Source organism: Eubalaena glacialis, chromosome 1 (assembly GCF_028564815.1).
Source record: "Eubalaena glacialis isolate mEubGla1 chromosome 1, mEubGla1.1.hap2.+ XY, whole genome shotgun sequence".
NCBI classification, from domain to species: Eukaryota; Metazoa; Chordata; class Mammalia; order Artiodactyla; family Balaenidae; genus Eubalaena; species Eubalaena glacialis.
In genome coordinates this window covers 89,466,918-89,486,949 of record NC_083716.1, presented here as the reverse complement: position 1 = coordinate 89,486,949, position 20,032 = coordinate 89,466,918, and the positions used below count along the sequence as shown (strand labels likewise).

At 37.8% G+C, this 20,032-nt stretch overlaps 1 protein-coding gene across 3 annotated transcripts in view; it reads left to right on the top strand.

Annotated features, from left to right (window-relative positions):
- Nucleotides 1–170: 170 nt before the first annotated feature.
- The window catches only part of TSNAX (translin associated factor X), a 47,569-nt gene continuing 27,707 nt past the window's right edge, over nt 171–20,032 (top strand). For all 3 annotated transcript variants that reach the window (XR_009701858.1, XM_061198645.1, XM_061198637.1), the window contains exons 1-4: nt 171–319; nt 752–856; nt 3,503–3,617; nt 7,980–8,110. Coding sequence is in view for 2 of the 3 variants with exons in the window: in XM_061198645.1 (XP_061054628.1) it covers nt 304–319; nt 752–856; nt 3,503–3,617; nt 7,980–8,110 (367 nt within the window). In the remaining variant the exon portion in view is untranslated. The remainder of the gene's footprint in view (nt 320–751; nt 857–3,502; nt 3,618–7,979; nt 8,111–20,032) is intronic.

Sequence of the window (20,032 nt, the reverse complement as noted above, 5' to 3'; positions counted from 1 at the left end):
AGCGTGTAAAGTCGCTTCTGTCTTCAGGCACAGCAGAGGGCAGGCGCGACAACGGCGCGAGGGCGCGAGGTCCCCCGGGCCACGCGCGGGGCGGAGCCAGCGGAGGCGGGGCTGGGACGCGGCCGGAAGTGTACGAGGGAAAAGGGAGAAGCTTGAGTGGCTGCGGGCGTGTGCTTCCGGCCGGGGCGTCGACGTCGGCCGGCTGCGCAGGGTACAGCTTTGGGCTCTTCGGCCGCCGCTGTACGCATCGTGCACGCCCCGAGGCGCTGAGTGTCGTGTCTTCTCGCCGTAGGCCGTGACGACATGAGCAGCAGAGAAGGTGGCGTCCTCAACGGCTTTGGGCGTTATTTATTTATCTCATCCAGCCTTCTGGTCGCGTTTTCCACTTCCCACCCCTTAAAGATGCCTTCTCCCCGCGCAGGCTCCGGGAGGGGCGGCGGCCCTGGTGATTTCCCGGCCACATTGGCCCTGTTTGCGCCTTTTTTAAATCCTCGAGCCGTTTTTATCTTAGTTCGGTAATTGCCCCACCTTGTGCTAGATCAGGGTACTCGTTGGGGGAGGCCTGGATGAGCGTAAGGTTTGGGGGGGGAGAAGGCAGGGTTGCTTTTCTGTCTGTTGAGGAAGCCTCAGTGGCGAGGGCCTTGGGGATGCCTGGTTTTAAAGGAAGGAAGGGGTTTGCCTGTGTCATGTTTTGTCAGCTCCTTGGCGATGGAAGAGCCTTGTCCAACCTTTTTCTCCTTCTCTACGTAAGGATCAGGAGGGTTCAGGAAAAGGAAGCACGACAATTTCCCACATAACCAGAGAAGAGAAGGGAAGGATGTTAATTCCTCTTCACCTGTGATGTTGGCCTTCAAATGTAAGTTCTCTTGTCACGTAAGCTGGCGAAGGGAAGAGAACTAAAGACTTTGTAAGAAGGATCAGTTAGCCATGTTATGCACGTGAAAACAGCCTCTGAGAATTTTCCCGGGGGTTTTGCCATAGTGCTGGGTCTACCCTCAGTTGAGATTACAGACGTCTTGACTCTTTCCCATTACAGTTTCACAGGTAAACATTAATTAATTAACATCAGACGTGCCACGTAACTAAAAATTACTGTGGACCTGATAAATATATATACTCACCCCCCCCCGCCCCCCAGGGTGTGTGTGTGTGTGTGTGTGTGTGTGTGTATCAGGTATATATGTGTATTTCCATTAGGTGTATGTTTTCAGTGTATATGTATGTGTATATGTATTAGCTATGTGTGTGTGTATGTATATATGTATATCAGCTGTATAGATACGTATATTTAATTTTTCAGTTTTTAACGTGTATTGGTTTTGTTTTCCCAGCTAGACTTTTGAAGATAGGGCCTGTATTTTTGTTTTGACTGTAGCACTTTGCAGAGAGTGGTAATCTATGTACGTGTAAATCATTCATGTACACGTATTCACAGCTCCCCTTTTCTCAGTATATTAACTTGGGCAAGCTGTTCCTCATTGCAAAACACAACATAAAACAAAATTCACCTAACTCTTCTGCCCAGCATCCTATTTATTTTTTTTTTGCCATGCTGCATGGCATGAGGGATCTTATTTCCCTGACCAGGGATTGAACCCATGCCCCCTGCCGTGGAAGCACGGAGTCCTAACTATTGGACCACCAGGGAATTACTCCAGCACCCTGTTCTTTATAGTTTCTGTAGTTCAGGAATCCGAGAGGGGGCTTAGTTAGCTGTTGGTTCTAACTTGCAGTCATCTGAAGGCTTGAATTGGGTTGAAGGATCCACAGCTATCGGCAAGTTAGGCCTTCTGCCAACAGCCAGCTCTGGGTTCCTCTCCACGTGGACCCCTCCATAGTACTGCTTGAGTGTCCTCGTGTTGTGGCATCTGGCTTCCCCTAGACCGAGGGAGAGAGAGAGACCACAATTCTCTTATGTCCTAATCTTGGACATCGTACACTGTCACTTTTGCTACAGTTTTTTTGTTACAAATGAGGTAGTTTTAAAACTCTGCCTCATATTTAAGAGGAAGGGAATTACGTTCCTCTTTTTGAAGGGAGGAGTATCAAGTGATTTGTGGACATATTTTAGAACTGCCACAGCACATGCAGTGATCTTCAGGGGTGTAAGACAACTAGTTGTAATTGAGTAGAGAGCATATTGATAGAGCTATATACTCAGGGGAAAAACTGTCGATACACTGGGGCACGTATTGGGTTGGCCAGAAAGTTTGTTCGGTTTTAAGTAGCTATGAAAGGCATTTTTCATTGTCACCAAGAATTTTATTGAGCAACGTATTCATTAACCGAATGAACGTTTTGGCCCAGCCAATATTCCCCACCGGTATGTTCTCACACACCCCATACTGAGCTGCTTGTTTCCAAGCATATTTTGCTGTTCTATGTTTCTACCTGCCTTTGTGCACATAGTTCTTTAAGCTTGGAATTGCTTCTGACTTGGTGCCCCCATTGCCCGCCTGACTGTAGTTTTCTTCAAGACCCAACTCAAGTAGCTTCTTCCCTTTGATCGGATTTTCCTCGCAAGCAAACTTGGTGACGAACATTGCATTCATTGAACATCCATCCATTCAGTCAGGGGATATTTATTGAGCATCTACGTTCTAGCATGTGTTGATAGTGAACAAGAAAAATGTAATTCCTGCTTCACTGAACCTTTTCTATATATTTATTATAGCATGATTACATTTAATTCTTTGTTTACATCTCTGTCTCATACTGGACTGAGCTCACTGAGGGTAGAAATTGCCTTAATCTTGTATTTATAGTATCTAATTCACAGTGGTCATTAATGTAGTCAAAATAAATAGTGAATACACTATTTGATTGTCTTGAAATATTAGGCAAAATCCTAGCCTAATTATTATCTCAATAGTAAAAGACCAGATGTATTTAGGTCTTTGTCAACTACTAATTTGGTTAATAGGTAAGTCAGGTTCTGAATAAACTTCTGTATTCAAAATTCCTCTGTAGACTGCTCCCTGTAGGACAGGCAACTTGCTAGGTCTTTGGAGTGACAGTGCTTCTAAAATAAAGTGGTTATTAAGATAAGTAAGTGGTTTATGGGTATTTCAACAACTAGGGCTTGAGAATTCAGAAAGTTGATGTTATTAAGGGTTATAAACTTAATTTTAAAATTCCAGTTTATTTTTTGTAGATATTTTTATTGTATAGGGTAAGGTAATTAAAAATAACTTTACATAACCTAGCTAGGTAGTTGAAAGTAGTTTTTGTAGTAGTTATATGTGATAATTTTGTGGTAACAATCTCATGTTTATTAGAACAGATATTTGTCTAATAAATAAAATATATGTCTCATTGTGAGGCTCTGAGTGGTAAAATCCAGCTAAGGCATACCTCTAGTTAAAGAAAGAATATCTCGCTTAGTAGCAGAGTCTTTGATTTCCAAGTACTTTAAAAGTAAATAAGGTGGTTTCTCCAATATTGTTTGATAGGCTTCAAGTGTAGAGTAAGCATGCTTATGTTCATAATAACGTGTTCTTAGCATTTCAGCAGGAACTCGATGCAAGACATGACAAATACGAGAGACTTGTGAAACTTAGTCGGGATATAACTGTTGAAAGTAAAAGGACAATTTTTCTCCTCCACAGGATTACAAGGTGAGTAAATATCTTTAAAAGTTGTCACAGTTGGACACAGTTTTATACGTATTTTATATGTATCGTATGTAATACATATCGTAAGTCAGTGGGCAGTAACTAGCTGGCCTTTTTTGACCACTGGGATCAGAGGATGTTAGTAGCAGCTAGATTTTAAGGATAAACGTTTTAATAAAAATAGGGACCAATTCTTACTTTCAGAACAGCTAGGGATTTATGTTCTGTTAAGGTCGTTCACCAAGATAGAGCTACTGTTTGTGAAAATATTAAATTTTTAATGGTTTACTAGCGCCTATTACATTACAGCTTTCCTTGGATGATGTGTGCAGAAATTTTAATATTAGATAAATGTTATATTCTGCTTAACTTACCTTCCCATTCATTTTTCAGTTCATTGCGGTTTGGCTTTCTGCCTCACAGAATTGAAATTGAAATTGCCCTTCTTACTTTCATATTGCTGAATCTAGTACACACTCTTCTGCTTTTTTCTGACTTACGTTTTTGCAACATGTGATAGTGTTGACTGCTTAATTCTTTGAAAGTTCCTCTACCTTCAGCTCTGTGACATTCGTTCTCTAGGACTTTAATATTTTTCTAGGTAGGCTCTGTATATTTAATAGATTTCTTTGTTGCAAGTAAAAGAAGCCAGCTTAAACTAGCCTAAATTAAGAGGAAGGGAGTGAATTAGACAGAAGATTCAGGAATGTTTTATGAATGCAGTTGGGTATCTCCATCTGTCATCTTTGTTTGCTTCATATTTCATTTGACTAGCATTCTTTGCTTCTCTGTTCTACATGGGGGTAGAAATCACCCACCCTGCAACTCCCAAAGAGAGATTCTTGTTACATTACCAATTCCAAATGCCTTTAGAAGGATAGCAATGATTGGCTTCCCACCATGTGTCTTTTAAGTATTTAAGAAAGACCAAATATAATTTATGAGCTTTTTATTATTGAAATATTATTGAAGTATTCTATTCACTTACAACTTTTAAGGTAATTCTGAAATGCTTTAATTTTTATTCCACTAAGTGGAAGCAAATTTGCCATATATAGGTTTATTGGAATGTGGCACTGTTACCATTTTCTTTTTCATACTTGACTCTAAAATTAGTTTTTGCTTGTTTTTTGAACCAGTTTTCACATAGCTTGTACACACTTGAACTTGTATTATGGAAAGAAGCAACACTGATCTGGTTAGTTATGAACACTTTTTTTCAATAGAAATTGCAGTTTTAAAACAATTGCTGTAAATATTCAGCAGTTTAAAGAAATAGTAGAACTGTGACAAGAGAACTTAATATTTTAGAACAAGCCTTGTTATTGTGTACAGCCATCTTGTAAATATTTGTCCACCAAAAAATAATAAATATGCATTATGGTAAACTTACAAAATAGTAATCTTTAGAAAAATACAAAATGACAGAAAAGTAAAGATACTGAGTGAAAGAAGTCAGTCAGTGACAATACACTAGGATAGCCACTATCAATGAGCAGATTTCATATTTTATACTTTTTTATCATAATTGTGTCCATATTATACATATATTTTGATTAGTAAACTGAGAAAATAGTAAACTTCAGAAAAATAAACTACAGAAAGTAAAAATACTTTATGAAAGAAATCAGCCAGAGTACATAAAGATAACTACTGTTAGTGAGCAGATTTCATATTTTAACTGTACTTTATTTTCTTTAATAGATGTAGGTAGCTATCTCTGCTAGTGAGCTTTGGTAGTTTGGTCTTCTAAGGAATTTTTCCATTTCATCTCATAATGTTCTTTCATTATTCTTTAATATCTGTAGAATCTGTTGTAATGTTCTCTCTCTCATTCCTGAAGTTGGTAATTTGTATCCTCTCTTTTTCCTGATGTGTCTGGCTAGAGGTTTATCAATTTTATTGATCTTAAAGGACTACTGTTGATTTCATTGATATTCTGTATGTTTTGGTTTTCTGACACATTGATTTCTGTTATTTCCTTCTTTCTGCTTACTTTGGATTCATTTGCTCCTTTTCTAAAGCGTTTCTTGAGACGGAAGCTGAGATCAAAGAAGAAACTAAGATCATTTCTTCTTTTCTAATATAGGCATTTAGTGCTGTAAATTTCCCTTTTATGGCTCTAAGTACACTTTAACTGCATTCCACGAATTCTGGTATGTTGTTTTTTCATTTTCATTCAGTTCAAAATACTTTCTAATTTTCATTTTGATTACATCTTTGACCCATTGGTTGTTTAGATGTTATTTTGTTTCCAAATATTTAGGAATTTGCCAAGCATGCTTTTTATGATTTGAATTCTTTTAAATTTACTGAAGCTTGGTTTTGGCTCAGAATATGGTCTATCTGGACCTTGTACACTTGAAAAGTATACGTATTCTGCTATTGTTGGGTGTAGTGTCCTATAAATGTCAATTAAGTTGGTTGATGATGTTCAATCATCTGTGTTGTTACTGATTTTCTGTATACTTGTTCTATCAATTATAGAGAGAGGTTCAAATCTCTTGATGGTAATTGTGGATTTGTCTATTTCTTTTTTCCCTACTATCAGTTTTTGCTTGATGTATTTAAGCTCTTTTATTTGATGCATTAATGTCTAGGATTGTTCTGTTCACTTGATGAATTGACCCTTTATTTTTATGATAGTATCCGTGGAAATATTCTTTGTTTTGAATTCTACTTTGTTAATACAGCTACTCTAGTTTTCTTTTGATTAGTGTTAACAGGGTATATCTTTATTTGTCCTTTTATTTTTAATCTATTTGTGTCTATATTTAAAGAGGATTTCTTGTCTTTCTTGCTTTTTTATCCATTTATCCATTTTATCCAGTCTCTGCCTTTTATGGAGGTGTTCAAACTTTACATTTAATGTGATTATTGATATGGTAGGAATTAAATTTATGATCCATTTTCCATTTTTTTGCCTTATTTTGGGTTGAGTATTGTTTTTTTTTTTTAATTGGGATATCATTGCTTTACAATGTTGTGAAGACTGAGTATTTTTTATAATTCCATTTTATCTTATTTGTTGGTTTATTAGCTGTACCTTTTTGTTTTGTTTTTATAGTGGTTGTTTTATGGTTTATAATATATGACTTGTCACAGTCTGCTGTCCTTACTTTGCACAATACTGTGTTAATTGAAACTTGTGCATCTCAGAATCATGTCTGTCCTTTGCATGGTTCTGTGGTAACATTTACTTTGCAAATTGAGGTCACAATGTTGATATGTACACTTTTCAGTTAATATGATACTGTACAAGGTAAGGACAGCTTGCATATCACTTTGCCTATAGTATATGAACCCTATAATAGTATACTTCCTTTTCCATTTCATCTCTACAAGCTTGGCCTTTGTGTTACTTTGAAATATATGCTACTTCTATATTATTTATAATCCCCATAATACATTATTATTTTTACTTATGATTTTTTAAAAATTAAAAAATTATATTTTTATATATATTTCCCATTTCTGGTGTCCTTTATTCCTTTATGTATAGATCCAGATTTTCATCTGGTATCATTTTCCTTTTGCCTAGAGAACTTCCTTTAATACTTTTTGTAGTGTCAGTCTTCCAGTGATGAATCAACTATTTCTGGTCTTGTGTGAGCTCTGGATATTGTTTTGCGTGCTCACTTAGGGAGGTTCATTTTTCAGCCTTGGGTAGTTTCCTCACAAGTCTGCACTGATCAGAGTTCAGCTAAAGACTTGAGTGGGTCACCTGTGTAGATCTCTAAAAACTCTGTGTGTAGTTTTCTCCTTTGTTACTCTGCCTTGCAAGTTTTAGCTATCTTTACCAACCTGAACTCCCACTTCCTCCCCCTCTACTCAGGGAGACTCCCAGGGTCCACCTAAGTTTCTCATCCCTGCACTGTCACTGCACTGCAGGCAGTCAGATGGGACGGTCATAGGGCACATGTCCTTTTTTTCACGCTTCTCTCAGGGACCACTGTCCCATGCTGCCTGTCGCCCAATGTCTGAAAACCATTTTTCTTGTATGTATGTATTTCTTTTTAGTTGTTAGTTGTTTAGTTTTATGGTGGGATGATAAATCCTGTCCATGTTACTCCATCCTGACTAAAAGTAGACATCTCCAGATGTCATATTTTTATGAACATAATTTTTCTTGTAGTTATGGTCATATTAGAAATACAACTTTTTATATTTCTCTTTTCACTTAATATTATAGCGTTTTTCCATGTTTTTAACCTATTTTTAGTAAACTATAGTTTTGAGTTAGAAGTTTCCAGATACATAGGATATTTATTCAGCCCTATGTTAATTGATATGTAGATTATTTCAGTTTGTCACTATCAAAACATCTGACTGATGTTTTAAAAGTCCCCAATATCTTGATTATAGTGCTCCTGATATGGAAGAAATACTGACTGAATCAGAAATTAAATTGGATGGTGTCAGACAAAAGATATTGCAGGTAGCCCAAGAGCTCTCAGGAGAAGACATGCATCAGTTCCACAGAGCCATTACTACAGGTGAGTCTAGGTTCATGGTAGTGGTAACATTTAAAAAAAAAATAGTTTGTTACATGATTTATGTGCATTGCCTGAATTTTAATTGATACTTGGTGAGATATCACTGGCTTTAAAAAATAGGAACTTCTGAATAGTAATGTAAAGGTAATCTAAAAATGCTTAATGGGCTTTATTTTTCTGTGTAGTGACAGTCGTTGATAGATTTTAATAAAGTCATTGAGGACACAGACTTAATAGATGAACTTTATTCTTGAGTGAGTAGGGTGTATTCAGACAGGACATAACTCATTTCCCACTATGGGTGTATCTCACTTGTGGCTCTAACTTTCAGTCATAGTAAGTTGATGAAAGAGAATGTATCACTTAGCCAGGTGGACCAGAACATTGCATAGTGTGACTCCATACTGGGAAGTTTAGGGTAGTACTGGGTTTTATATATTCATTTAAAAGTTTCATGGAATACTGGATCTTGGTGATTATCACCATTTGCAAATTAGTTGGCACAAATGTTTAAGGTACTTGATCTGATCCTCTTCATCCTTTTCTTATTGTGAGTTCACTGTGAGGAGAGAGAACTGTATAATTCAGACATACCCTGAAATTTGCAGAAAGACAAAATCAAAGGTTGATGCATATTTATAGAAGTAAACGGAAGCTCTGTATTCCTTTCTATCAAATAGCTGATTCCACTGAGCTCAGGTAAGTTCAGTAGTAGGAAATGAGTTCATTTGGTACCTGGTCAATATATGTTCCGTTTTAGTCTGGTTATCATTTCCGCACTTGTTTTTCAGAAATGTCAACCTGTGGTTGTTGAAACGTCTTGATATTAGTAAGAGAAGGTGCCTGCGTGTATCAGTTAAAGCTGGAGGCGTGTTATTATAAACTAAAGTGATAACACATTTCCATGAGGAGTCATTATAGTATATTCTGAAAGGGGGTACATTCCCATCCTCTTATTATTTACTATCAGGGATTTATTTGATTTTCAAAATAATAACACATATAATAAAAAAGATTTCATGAATTCAGTTTATGTTGCCACATGCAAGCGCAGCCTTGCATGTGACAGATTTGGCAGGGTTGGGAGAGAAGATCAGAGGTAATGGGAGAAAGAAGGGTGAAGTGAAAGCTAAAACAAGCCTCTAGAAGAAAACATATGAGAGTATCTTCGTGACCTTGTGGTAGGAAAGATTTTTTTTTAATGACACGAAAAAGCATTAACTGCTAAAGGAAAATCGGATCAGTTGAATTTCATTAAAATTAAGACACTCTTTTTATCAAAAGACATCATTAAGGAAGCAAAAAGGCAAATCGAAGTCTGAGAGAAGACATTTAAATACATACATTGGATAGAGAAGTCATATGCAGAGTATATGGACAATTCCTACAAATCAACAAGAAGAGAAACAATTTTAAAAATGGACCAGAAGGGCTTCCCTGGTGGCGCAGTGGTTGAGAATCCACCTGCCAATGCAGGGGACACGGGTTCGAGCCCTGGTCTGGGAAGATCCCACATGCCGCGGAGCATCTAAGCCCGTGCACCACAACTACTGAGTCTCCGCTCTGGAGCCTGCGAGCCACAACTACTGAGCCCACGTGCCACAACTCCTGAAGCCTGCGTGCGTAGAGCCCGTGCTCCGCAACAAGAGAAGCCACTGCAATGAGAAGCCTGCGCACTGCAACAAAGAGCAGCCCCCGCTCGCCTCAACTAGAGAAAACCCCGCGCGCAGCAACGAAGACCCAACACAGCCAAAAATAAATAAATTATAAAAAAAAAAGGACCAAAAAAGTTGAATAGGGGCCTCAAAAATATGAATATTCAGATGACTGTGAATATTCACTGAACGGTGCTCAGCATCATTATTCACTAGAGTAATGTAAAGTGAAACCACAGTGAGATACCATTCACTCACCAGCATGACTAAATCATAAATACTGCCCGTGCCATTTTAAAAAACTTTGGCAGTATCTAGTTGGGAACGTGTCTACTATATGATTACTTCTGGGTATATACCCAAGAGGAGTGAGGCTTACGTCACCAAAAGACATGTGCAAGAAACCTCATAACAGCTGTAATCGTAATATCCTAAAAGTAAAAGATGACCCAGATGTCTATCAACAGGAAAATGGGTACATTGTGGTGTAGTTGTGCAATGTAGTACTACATAGCAGTAAAAAATGATAACCGTATGCGACAGCAAATATGAATTTCACATTCTGTTGGGCAAAATAAGCAGACACAAAAGAGTATCTAACTGTATAATTCCATTTATGTGAAGTTCAAAAAGCACAGTTAATCTAGGGACACTGTAGATTTGCTTTATTTGGCCCAGTAATTTATTCTGTAGGTCCTTCATGGATCAACGAGTAAAAGTATAAGGAAAGGCTTTAAATAAGAGCAAGGACCATATGGATAATGACACGGAAAGAAACCTAGGAAGTCATACTTGGCTTTTAGAACAAAACAGAAATGGAGAAAAAAAGGCAAAGGGGACGTTTCATTGAGTCAGTGGAGTGTTTCTTAAATCAGGAAGGAAGCACTACATTCTTGGAAAAAGTTTAGATAGGACGTTAGTAAAATGGGAGCAGTCTTTCTTCAGATGTTCCCAGTTCACTATCATTGAGGATTATTGTAAGCGCCATATTCTGTTTAAGGCCTTTGTTGATGATTTGTAAGTTTTCTTTGAGATTACCTACCCATGAATTAAAAATTTAAGGATTCTCTGTGTCTCACTTTTCTGTAGGAAGTCTTTAAAATAAAGTGAGGTTCTTTAAATTGAAACAATAAAGATTTTTTTTCTTAAAGTTAAGGAGTAAAGCAGTCAAAGAGGTGTCTGGGACTTAAAAAGTTGCTGACAGATATTTTATTTGATAAAATAAGGTTATTTATAATTAGAGTAGCATTAACAATGCGATGCTTATGAATAGCTTGCTGCTTGTAATTGTTAAATGCTTGTTTTGGTGTTACTCCAAATAGTTGTTCTTTTGACTTGAAGATAAAACAATTCTGGCATTGAACTAAAGGAGTTCTGTGCTTTTCCTCATTAAGAATAGTGCTAATGGCACGCAGAGCATGTCCCTAAGGGATACTTGTGTGAGCTCAAACATTGAGTGTCCTACTAATAATTGAACAACAACAAAAAGTTAGGTCTGTTTTCTACACATTTCTTATCAGAGTGGGTTACAGATTGTCCCAAGGGATGGTTAAACAAATGACAAATAATTAGTTACTTGAAATAAGTCACTTAAAACTTTTTCTCATGCCCTGTCGTGTTTTCAGTTTTTTTTTTATTTTCTTGTTGAAAAATTAACAGTTGGGGGAAATGTCCTCCCTCTCAAAGAAAAAAATATTTCTTCTTTTTTTTGGTTTAGTTTATATCACTGTGATAATACTAAAAATTGTCATTTAATTTTGAGACATTCTGGTGCACAAAACTCAGTTCAGACCCTAGCTAATATTTTAATTCTCTCATCCGAGAATGTGAATGATGGGTTAAGTGAGTGTTTTAGGCCAGTTACAGATACTTTTTGTAAGCCATTGTTCTTTATATATTAAATATTTATATTTATATAACCTTTGCAGTATCCCTAAGTCATAAATATTATTTTTACCACTTCATAAGTGGGGAAATTGAGACTCACAGGAGTTAAGCAACTTGTCCAAGGTCATAAGCTAGTAAGTGGTACCATTGCTTTCTTATTATATGGATTTAATTTACCTGTAGACTTCAGAACCTAACCCCGAGTAAAGGCTTTATCTTGCTTAAATTTCTCTTTGCTTAAATATGAAGGTTTTTCTTAAAAACCCAGCACACATAGCTCTTGTGTTGCTGTTTTTTTTTTCCATAGCACTTAAGGCGTTTTGACTTACTCTGTAATCTCCGTATTTATTATGTTTCTTTATTATTTCTCTCTCCTCTACTAGAATGTGGACTCGACAAGTCTTTACAAAAGTTTTTTACTATTAGCTGATGTATCCCAGACACTTAAATAGCTGTTTGATAAACGTTGACAGAATGAAGAGCAAAAGTATTTTAAAAGGGCTTTTTTTGTTGTTCAATCAAATCTTTTATTTGATGATTTGCTTTTGTGAATTTTTGTTTGACTATTTTTTGTGCCTTCCAAAAGGAAACATGTATCCAGGGGCTGTTACTTAGACATAAGAGAAGAAATAGTATCAATATTAATATTTAGGGGCGTTCTAAAGCTCATTATATCAGTACAGAGAAATTTGATATCATTTCAGCATATTAGCAAAATTGAGAAGGCTCACTGAAAAAATGAACTAGGACATGAAGATCTGTAAGCCTTTGGAATAAATAATGGAAGAATTTAGTGAAGGGAGAGATACAGCTAAACACTGAATTTTTCTGTTTGTAAGCGAGATTAAGTCATCAGCAGAGATGTTAGTTCAGGTAGAGCTAAGTACTGAAACAAATGAATAAACCTGTGACATTTTGGTGGCTTAACAAAATAGAAATCGTTTCTTTTTCATTTAAAGTCCTGGCTTTGTGATGGTGGCTTGAGTGTGCTCTTCGCACTTAGTCATTCAGAGACCCAGCATCTTGGGGCTCTGCTACTATCAGTACGTGGTTTCCAAGATCAGCCAGGACATCAGCATACACCTGGCAGGTCGTGGAAAAGAGGAGTGCAGGGTCATGCCTGAGGTTTCTATGGGCCAGCCCTCCAAGTGGCATCGACCACTTCTGTCCACATTTTATTGGCCAGTCACATGTCCACACCTGATTTCAAGGGAGAATGGGGAATATGGTCTCTGTGCCAAAGACAATGAAATAGGTTTGATGAATAGTTAAATTTTCTCTGCCCAGTACAGTAGTTTGGTGTCCATTTGGTTTAGTGGGAAATCCAGGCATATGCATGTTGATGGATTTAAATTTTTTTCTGAATGTATTTTAATTTGGTTTGAAAGCATTCGTTTGCCTAATTTGAAAATAATTTTAAAACTGAAAGAGTGGTTGGAGCACATCTTGTTCCACCACCTCATTTTGTAAATGAGCTTAAAGATGGTATTGGAATGGGAATCTGACTTGTTTTACCTGCTGTGATGATAAAGTTTCTGCTAGACCATCTCCTCTCTGCTAGCTAGTATTTGGTACTTCATACTGTAATTGTTTTCTACAAAGCCAGAGGCTTTTACTTGAAGATCTCAGATCCTATATCTGGTTAAAGACTCTCACTTCCTTTTGTGAGATTTTTAAATAAATAATAAATTTTTAATAAAAATAATAAATAAATAATAAAATAAATTATTTATTAAAATTATTATTATTAAAATTATTGTTTATTAAAAATAAATAATAAAATAATAAATTTTTATTAAATTTATTTAATAAAATATTTTAAAATAAAGTATTTTAATTACATAGGTAATTAAAATAGATATAGCTTAAATTTGCATTTAAACGTGAGATGATTCAGGAAACATTTCTTATGACTTTTAATCACAATTTATTAAGTGTTTATATCGTACTACAAACTTCTGTGGTGAATCCTGTGACCATGAGAAAACCTCTCACAGGCGTTTTGTGGGTCACAAAGACTCAGTCTGTGAACATTCTTTTTGGATAAATGTTGGGTATGCAGTACTTAGACTGTCCAAGTGTATGAAGGTCTTTCAACCCAGTTTCTCTTTTCATCTCTGAACATTCTTATTGCTTTTCTGAAATCTTGTTTCAGAAAGTTACTCTTGAGCTGAGGTCTGTCAGTTGATGAGGATGGTGGGGCCACGTAGGGATCATGGGCAAGAGAGCTTCCTACTCAGTTTGGACATATTCACCAAGTCAAAGAGGTCCTTATTCCAGCAATAGTGTCCCTTAAAATAATTTACTATTACTTCTTAGTATCATAGTGCATGTTGAGCTAAGGTAACATTTTGGAAGAATAATGGCCTCTTTTAATTGTGAGCTAATACATTGGAAAGAAGACATAAAAGATCCAAAACACCATTGTTTTCTTTAAAAAAGTTTTAAATATTATCTACCAAAAATTAATGCCCATCATTCTTATTTTAATAATTCCCACCTCAGTTTAATTCAGTAGTTACAGAGGGCCCTTGTACCAGACACTGACATATTATTTTATATAAATCTTACAATGTAGGTAGATGTTTGTACTTTACAAATGAGATTGAAGTACAGTAACTTAATAAACTTACTGGTTTGGCCAACTGGTTGAATGCAGATGTTATTTGTTAAGGGAAGAAATGGAAGACAGAATGGGTTTTGGATGTGATTGATGTGGCATCCAAGCAGCTTCCTAATAGGCAATTGAATATAGTGGTTTCGAGAACTCAGGGTACAGTTACAGCCTTGAAGGCTTCAGCTTATAAGCTATAGTTGAATTTATAGACATGGATAAAATGGTCCGAAGAGAGTGTAGAGTGAGAAGAAAGCCAAAGACTGGGTCCTCCGGACCTAAACCAAAGGAAATAGAGTGGATTCTTTGATGGAATAGGATCCCTGAGGAATCAAGAGAGGGTGGGTTCTGTAGCATAGGTAAATTGACAAGGCTTGTATGAGATGAAGGCCACCTCTTTTGAGATGGGCATTTCAGGAGGGGTGTAGAGGCCGGCAGGGGAGGACATTCTTGCTCAGAAACCTCTCTCTTCCAGTCACGTGCTGAGAACGGGCAGGAGGTGGAACAGTAGTTTGGAATTGACGGGGGCCTGGAGATACAGGAGTGACTCCAAGGGAATGGGGGTGGGAACTTAACCAGCAACATTTAATAGTTATTACTAATGATTTTGGAAAGTTTACCCGATCGATAAATGTGATAGGAATGAATGAGGTAGGAAGTTAGGTTCATTCCTGGCTGGGATTTTGCTAGTTAGTTGTAGCATGATAACAGTGGGAGAAGTCGGGCAAGATATTCAGCTTGATACACTATTATGACCATTTTGGTTGTTAAAACAAAACATACTTTTGTGTAATAAAAACATACTTTTGTGTCTGTTGATAAGTAGTATGTTACTAACTGTGATTAGTCAGATTAATTAATAATACAGATTTCAGCATATCTGATTTATCTCAAAAGCCAAACATACACTGTGATTCCAAGATGCTATATTAGTTTGCTAGAGCTGCCACAGACTGGGTGGCTTAAGCAACAGAAGTTTATTTTCTCACAGTTCTGGAGGCTTGAGGTCCAAGATCAAGGTGTCAGCAGGGTTGGTTTTTTCTGAGACCTCTCTCTTTGGCTTAAAGATGGCCGCCCTCAGTGTCCTCACATGGTCTTTCCTCTGTGCATCCCTGGTGTCTGGGGTGTCCTGATCTCTTCTTATCCAGACACCAGTCAGGTTGGATTAAGGCCCACCCTAATGTTCTTTTAACTTAATCACCTTTAGAGGCCCTATCTCCAAATATAGTCACATTCTGAGGCACTAGGGGTTAGGGCTTCGGGCTTCAACATATGGCTTTAAGGAGGGCATAATTCAGCCCATTACAGATACTTTTTGGTTTGTGCACTGCAGCTAGGAGGCAGGCTGCAGATAATACATTATTTTGGGTGGGGAGACTGGGGAGTTGAGCTTTAAGTCAAGTCCAGGAGTGGAGTGGGGTGGGTTTGTGTGGTGCAGCCGAGCCGTGCCCCCAAATAAGTGCCCTGTGGGGAGAAGCAAACGGTATTTGGGAGGTCTCCTGGGACCAGGGCTGTAAACAAGTCTTCACGCGAGCGCATTCCCTCAGGTTGCAGTTAACAGGCTTTGAGGTGGGTTCAGGGAGCTCTGCTTTGTTTGAGACACCCCCCTTGGAGGAGGGGGTAGCGACTGTCTCTGCACATAGGGAAGAGGTCTGGGGAGGGCACTCTGCCCTGGGTCTTACTGAAGGACCAAAGGACAGCACACACGCCCAACAAGTAACATCACGAACCTCCTTTTCTCTTGTCTTTCTACTCTCTTTATCCCCCCGTGGTTAGAGGAGAGAGGATGATGAGAACAGAACAGAGATTTGTTGAACGGTGGGGAGAGTTGGAAGCTGAAATGGAGGCAGGCCTGTGACTCCCCACGTGGCAGGATCCTCAGTCACCTAGTGACTGTCATTTTAATGGAAGAAGTCATGGGAAGTTTGATGATGTTCCCAGTATCAAATCATGGCTCAGTCAGGGGCATCGTTTAGCTGGGGAAAGACAAATCAAACGAAAGATACTTCCAGCAACATCTAAAAATCAAGAAATGATGTGAGAATTATCAGAATGATTTGATGGATAATTTATGCTGTATCTTAAATCACTTGGGAAGCAGGTTTCATAATAAATGTAGTTTGATATCATAAGGGAATAGAAGAATATATTTAAAATGCTAGATTTATGTTGATTTATGTAATAATTTATATTCCTGTTAAAATATTTTGAATATCACTCCAAGGGACAGGGGAGTTGACAGTGCTGACCAGAATTGTTTCAGGGATGACTCTATAGCGACTGAGATAGGAAGAGAGTGTGACCCTCTTCCCAAGATCCCAGAGTCAGCTCGGGGGGAGTTAGAAGATCCCCAGATGGCTATTAAGTTTTCTACTCATTCAGGTTTGCTTTTAACAGATAAAATTTACTCAGTGAGGTGAAGCAGAAGAGACTTCGCTGCCGTACAGACCTGGGCTTCTGTGTTTGCTGTCATGTTCCTTAGATCTGTAACCTTGGAACATGCGGCCTCTTTCAGTTTCAGCTTTCTCAGCCTGTAACGCGGGAGCAGGAACAGCTGCCTCGTGCACTGCTTTGAAAATTCAATGGAATCTGTTCATGGAAAGCATTTCTTAGTGTGGGACATAACTGTTAACAAAAGTTTGTTCTCTTTCCTCTGGAATTTAGCAGAATTAATCTGTAAGAGTATGCTAAATTCTAAAATTTGTTTTCATGTTAGATAAAAACTCAGGAATACTGATTTGCCCAACATACACTCTTCATTGCTAAAGTAAAAGCCTTGCTCAGACAAAGTCCAAATTAGACAAAATCCGAAGTAGTGGAATTGCATTTGTTTTACTATTGGTAGTGTAATTGCACACATTTATTTTCTGTGTACAAGTTATGTGTTTGAGGGTACATTTTTTAGCAGAGTGGGCTGTGAATCAAACCTAGACATGATTATACGTTTACATTTCAGTGATCTGGTAAAGCTCACTTTTGCAAAAATTCAGGTGGTATTCTTACAAATAGTTATAAATGCAGTTTTAAAAATTGAGATATAATTTACATGTCATAAAATTAACCCTTTTAAATTGTACAGTTCAGTGGTTTCTAATATAACCACAAGGTTGTACGGCTGTCATCACTGGATAATTCCAGAATATTTTCATCACCCCAACCAGAAACCCCTTACCCATTAGCAGTCACTCCCCAGCTCCCTTCCCCCACCCCAAGGCAACCACTAAGCTGCTTTCTGTCTCCATGGATTTGCCTGTTCTAGACATCTCATAGAAACAGGAGCATGCAGTGTGTGGCCTGTTGTGACTGGATTCTTTCACTTAGCATAATGTTTCAAGGTTAATCTGTGTCATAGCATCTATCAGCACTTTATTCCTTTTTATGGCTGAATAATATTTTATTGTACATATGTACCATTTTGTTTATGCATTCATCAGTTGATGGACATTTGGGTTGTTTCTACTTGGCTAAAAATAACGCTGCTGTGAACGTTCGTACAAGTCTGTGTGTGAACATACGCTTTCAGTTCTCTTGGGTATATACCTAGGAGTGGAATTGCTCGGTCAAATGTCAGATAGTATTCTAAAACACTAGAAGCCTGGGAAGAAAGTTGAGACTTGTAGATCGAATTTATGATGAAACCTCTGTATGGTTTTCTATGGAGTTTTGGATGGGATATATATTGCTGAAATATTATCAGAATAAGTAAAAATAATCAGAAGCCTTTAATTGGGTTTCCTTGTATATGTTCTAATAGGAGAAGAAGGAGAAGAATAACAAATTACATAAAACCAGCCTACAAACTTCTCTCTTACTGGCAGCTGATTTTGTAAATAATTCCAATTGGATTTCATCCAAGCAGAAGCAGAAGGGGAAGCCATTGTTTGAGGGAATACGGCAGCAAATTGAAGATTTTCACCTTGGGGATTATTCACTGAAAATAGCGGATGTCCTTTTCATCAAGTTGAGACATAACTTGTTTAAACATCCTTTTACCTAGATGTGACCAAAAATGCTTTCGGTGTTTGGGGCCAGATGTCGTTGAACTTTCTCTATGGTACATACTGAAACCTAATTTCTATGGAGTAGAAATGGCGCCCTCATGTCTGGGGTAACTTAATCAAACACATCCCAAGGGCAACTTAAGTAATGACTTTAGATAATACTTGAAAACGTAATCTTTGACAGCCACCCACCTTAGTAGAGATCGATACACACAGATGAATTTTGAGGGCTCTTTTCCGCATCTTCTTTTTCTCCCCTATAAAAAATAAATCAGATAACCAACCGTGAGACCTCTGATTCTGAGCTTCATCAGTTTGAACTCTCATCTTGTAAAAATATGCCTTTCTTAGTGGACTTAAATCCAAAGTACTATACATAAAGGACAATTAGATAGTTCTGAACATTTGAATACCAAATTTCAGAATATTTTTGGCAAAGCACTTAGAGTTTCATAAAGCTAATGAGGAGGAACAGGGAGAGATGATTATAAGCAATTTACTAAGTATTTGAATCTCTTCTGTATATGAAGTGCTGTCTTTGGGAATGGAGGAAGGAACAAAGTTGTAACAAAAGGATGATTCTTGCCTTCACAGTTCCAGGGTGCAACATGGGTGATCATACAGCTTTTATAATACAAAGGTTACTGAAACATTTAATTGAAGTATAAGCTTTATGTAGTGGGTTTGAAGGAATGAGTGCTGCCTTGATTGGAGTGTATCAAAACGTTTAAACTTTTTTTACAGGTAGAAAAAGATTTGAGAGAGGGCAGCATAGGCACAGACTAGCACAGAATCATGAGAGAATACAGTATCAGAGACTAGAGAATTAGGTGAACGAAGCATGGAGAAAAGCTGACCTAGGGATTTAGTGGGGAAAAAAGTGAGAAAAAGTGAATATGTTTTATATAGAGCTGAATGTAAAGAAGCAGGTAAGGTGGGAAGGGCTTGAGCTTTTGAATTATAGAAATGTTTTTTCACCACTCCTTATGTGACCTGGGTGAATTTCTGAATTTCTTAGAGCCCCAATTTGTTCATCCATAAAGGAAGGATAGTATAACCTTGGCTACATAAGGTTATAATGAGCTTTAAAAAGATGCATGTAGGGGCTTCCCTGGTGGCGCAGTGGTTGAGAATCCGCCTGCCAATGCAGGGGACACGGGTTCGAGCCCTGGTCTGGGAAGATCCCACATGCCGCGGAGCAACTAGGCCCGTGAGCCACAACTACTGAGCCTGCGCATCTGGAGCCTGTGCCCCGCAACAAGAGAGGCCGCGATAGTGAAAGGCCTGCGCACTGCGATGAAGAGTGGCCCCCACTTGCCACAACTAGAGAAAGCCCTCACACAGAAACGAAGACCCAGCACAGCCATAAATAGATAGATAGATGGATGGATGGATGGATGTAAAGTACCAGATACATTGTCTTACGTATAATTGACACTCAAGACTTAGTCAGGTACTACCAATATTTTATTTATATATTTTAAAATATCTTGTTGGAGGCTGCTGAGTATATACCCAAAAGAATTGAAAGCAGGGACTCGAGCAGATATTTTCACACCCATGTTCATAGCAGCATTAGTCACCATACCCAAAAAGTAGAAGCAACCCAAGTGTCCCCATCAGCGGATGAATGGATAAACCCAATGTGGTCTATTCATGAAGTGGAGTATTATTTAGCCTTATAAAGGAAGGGAATTCTGACACATGCTGCAACATGGATAAATGCTCAGTGAAATAAACCAGTCACAAAGGGACAAATACCATA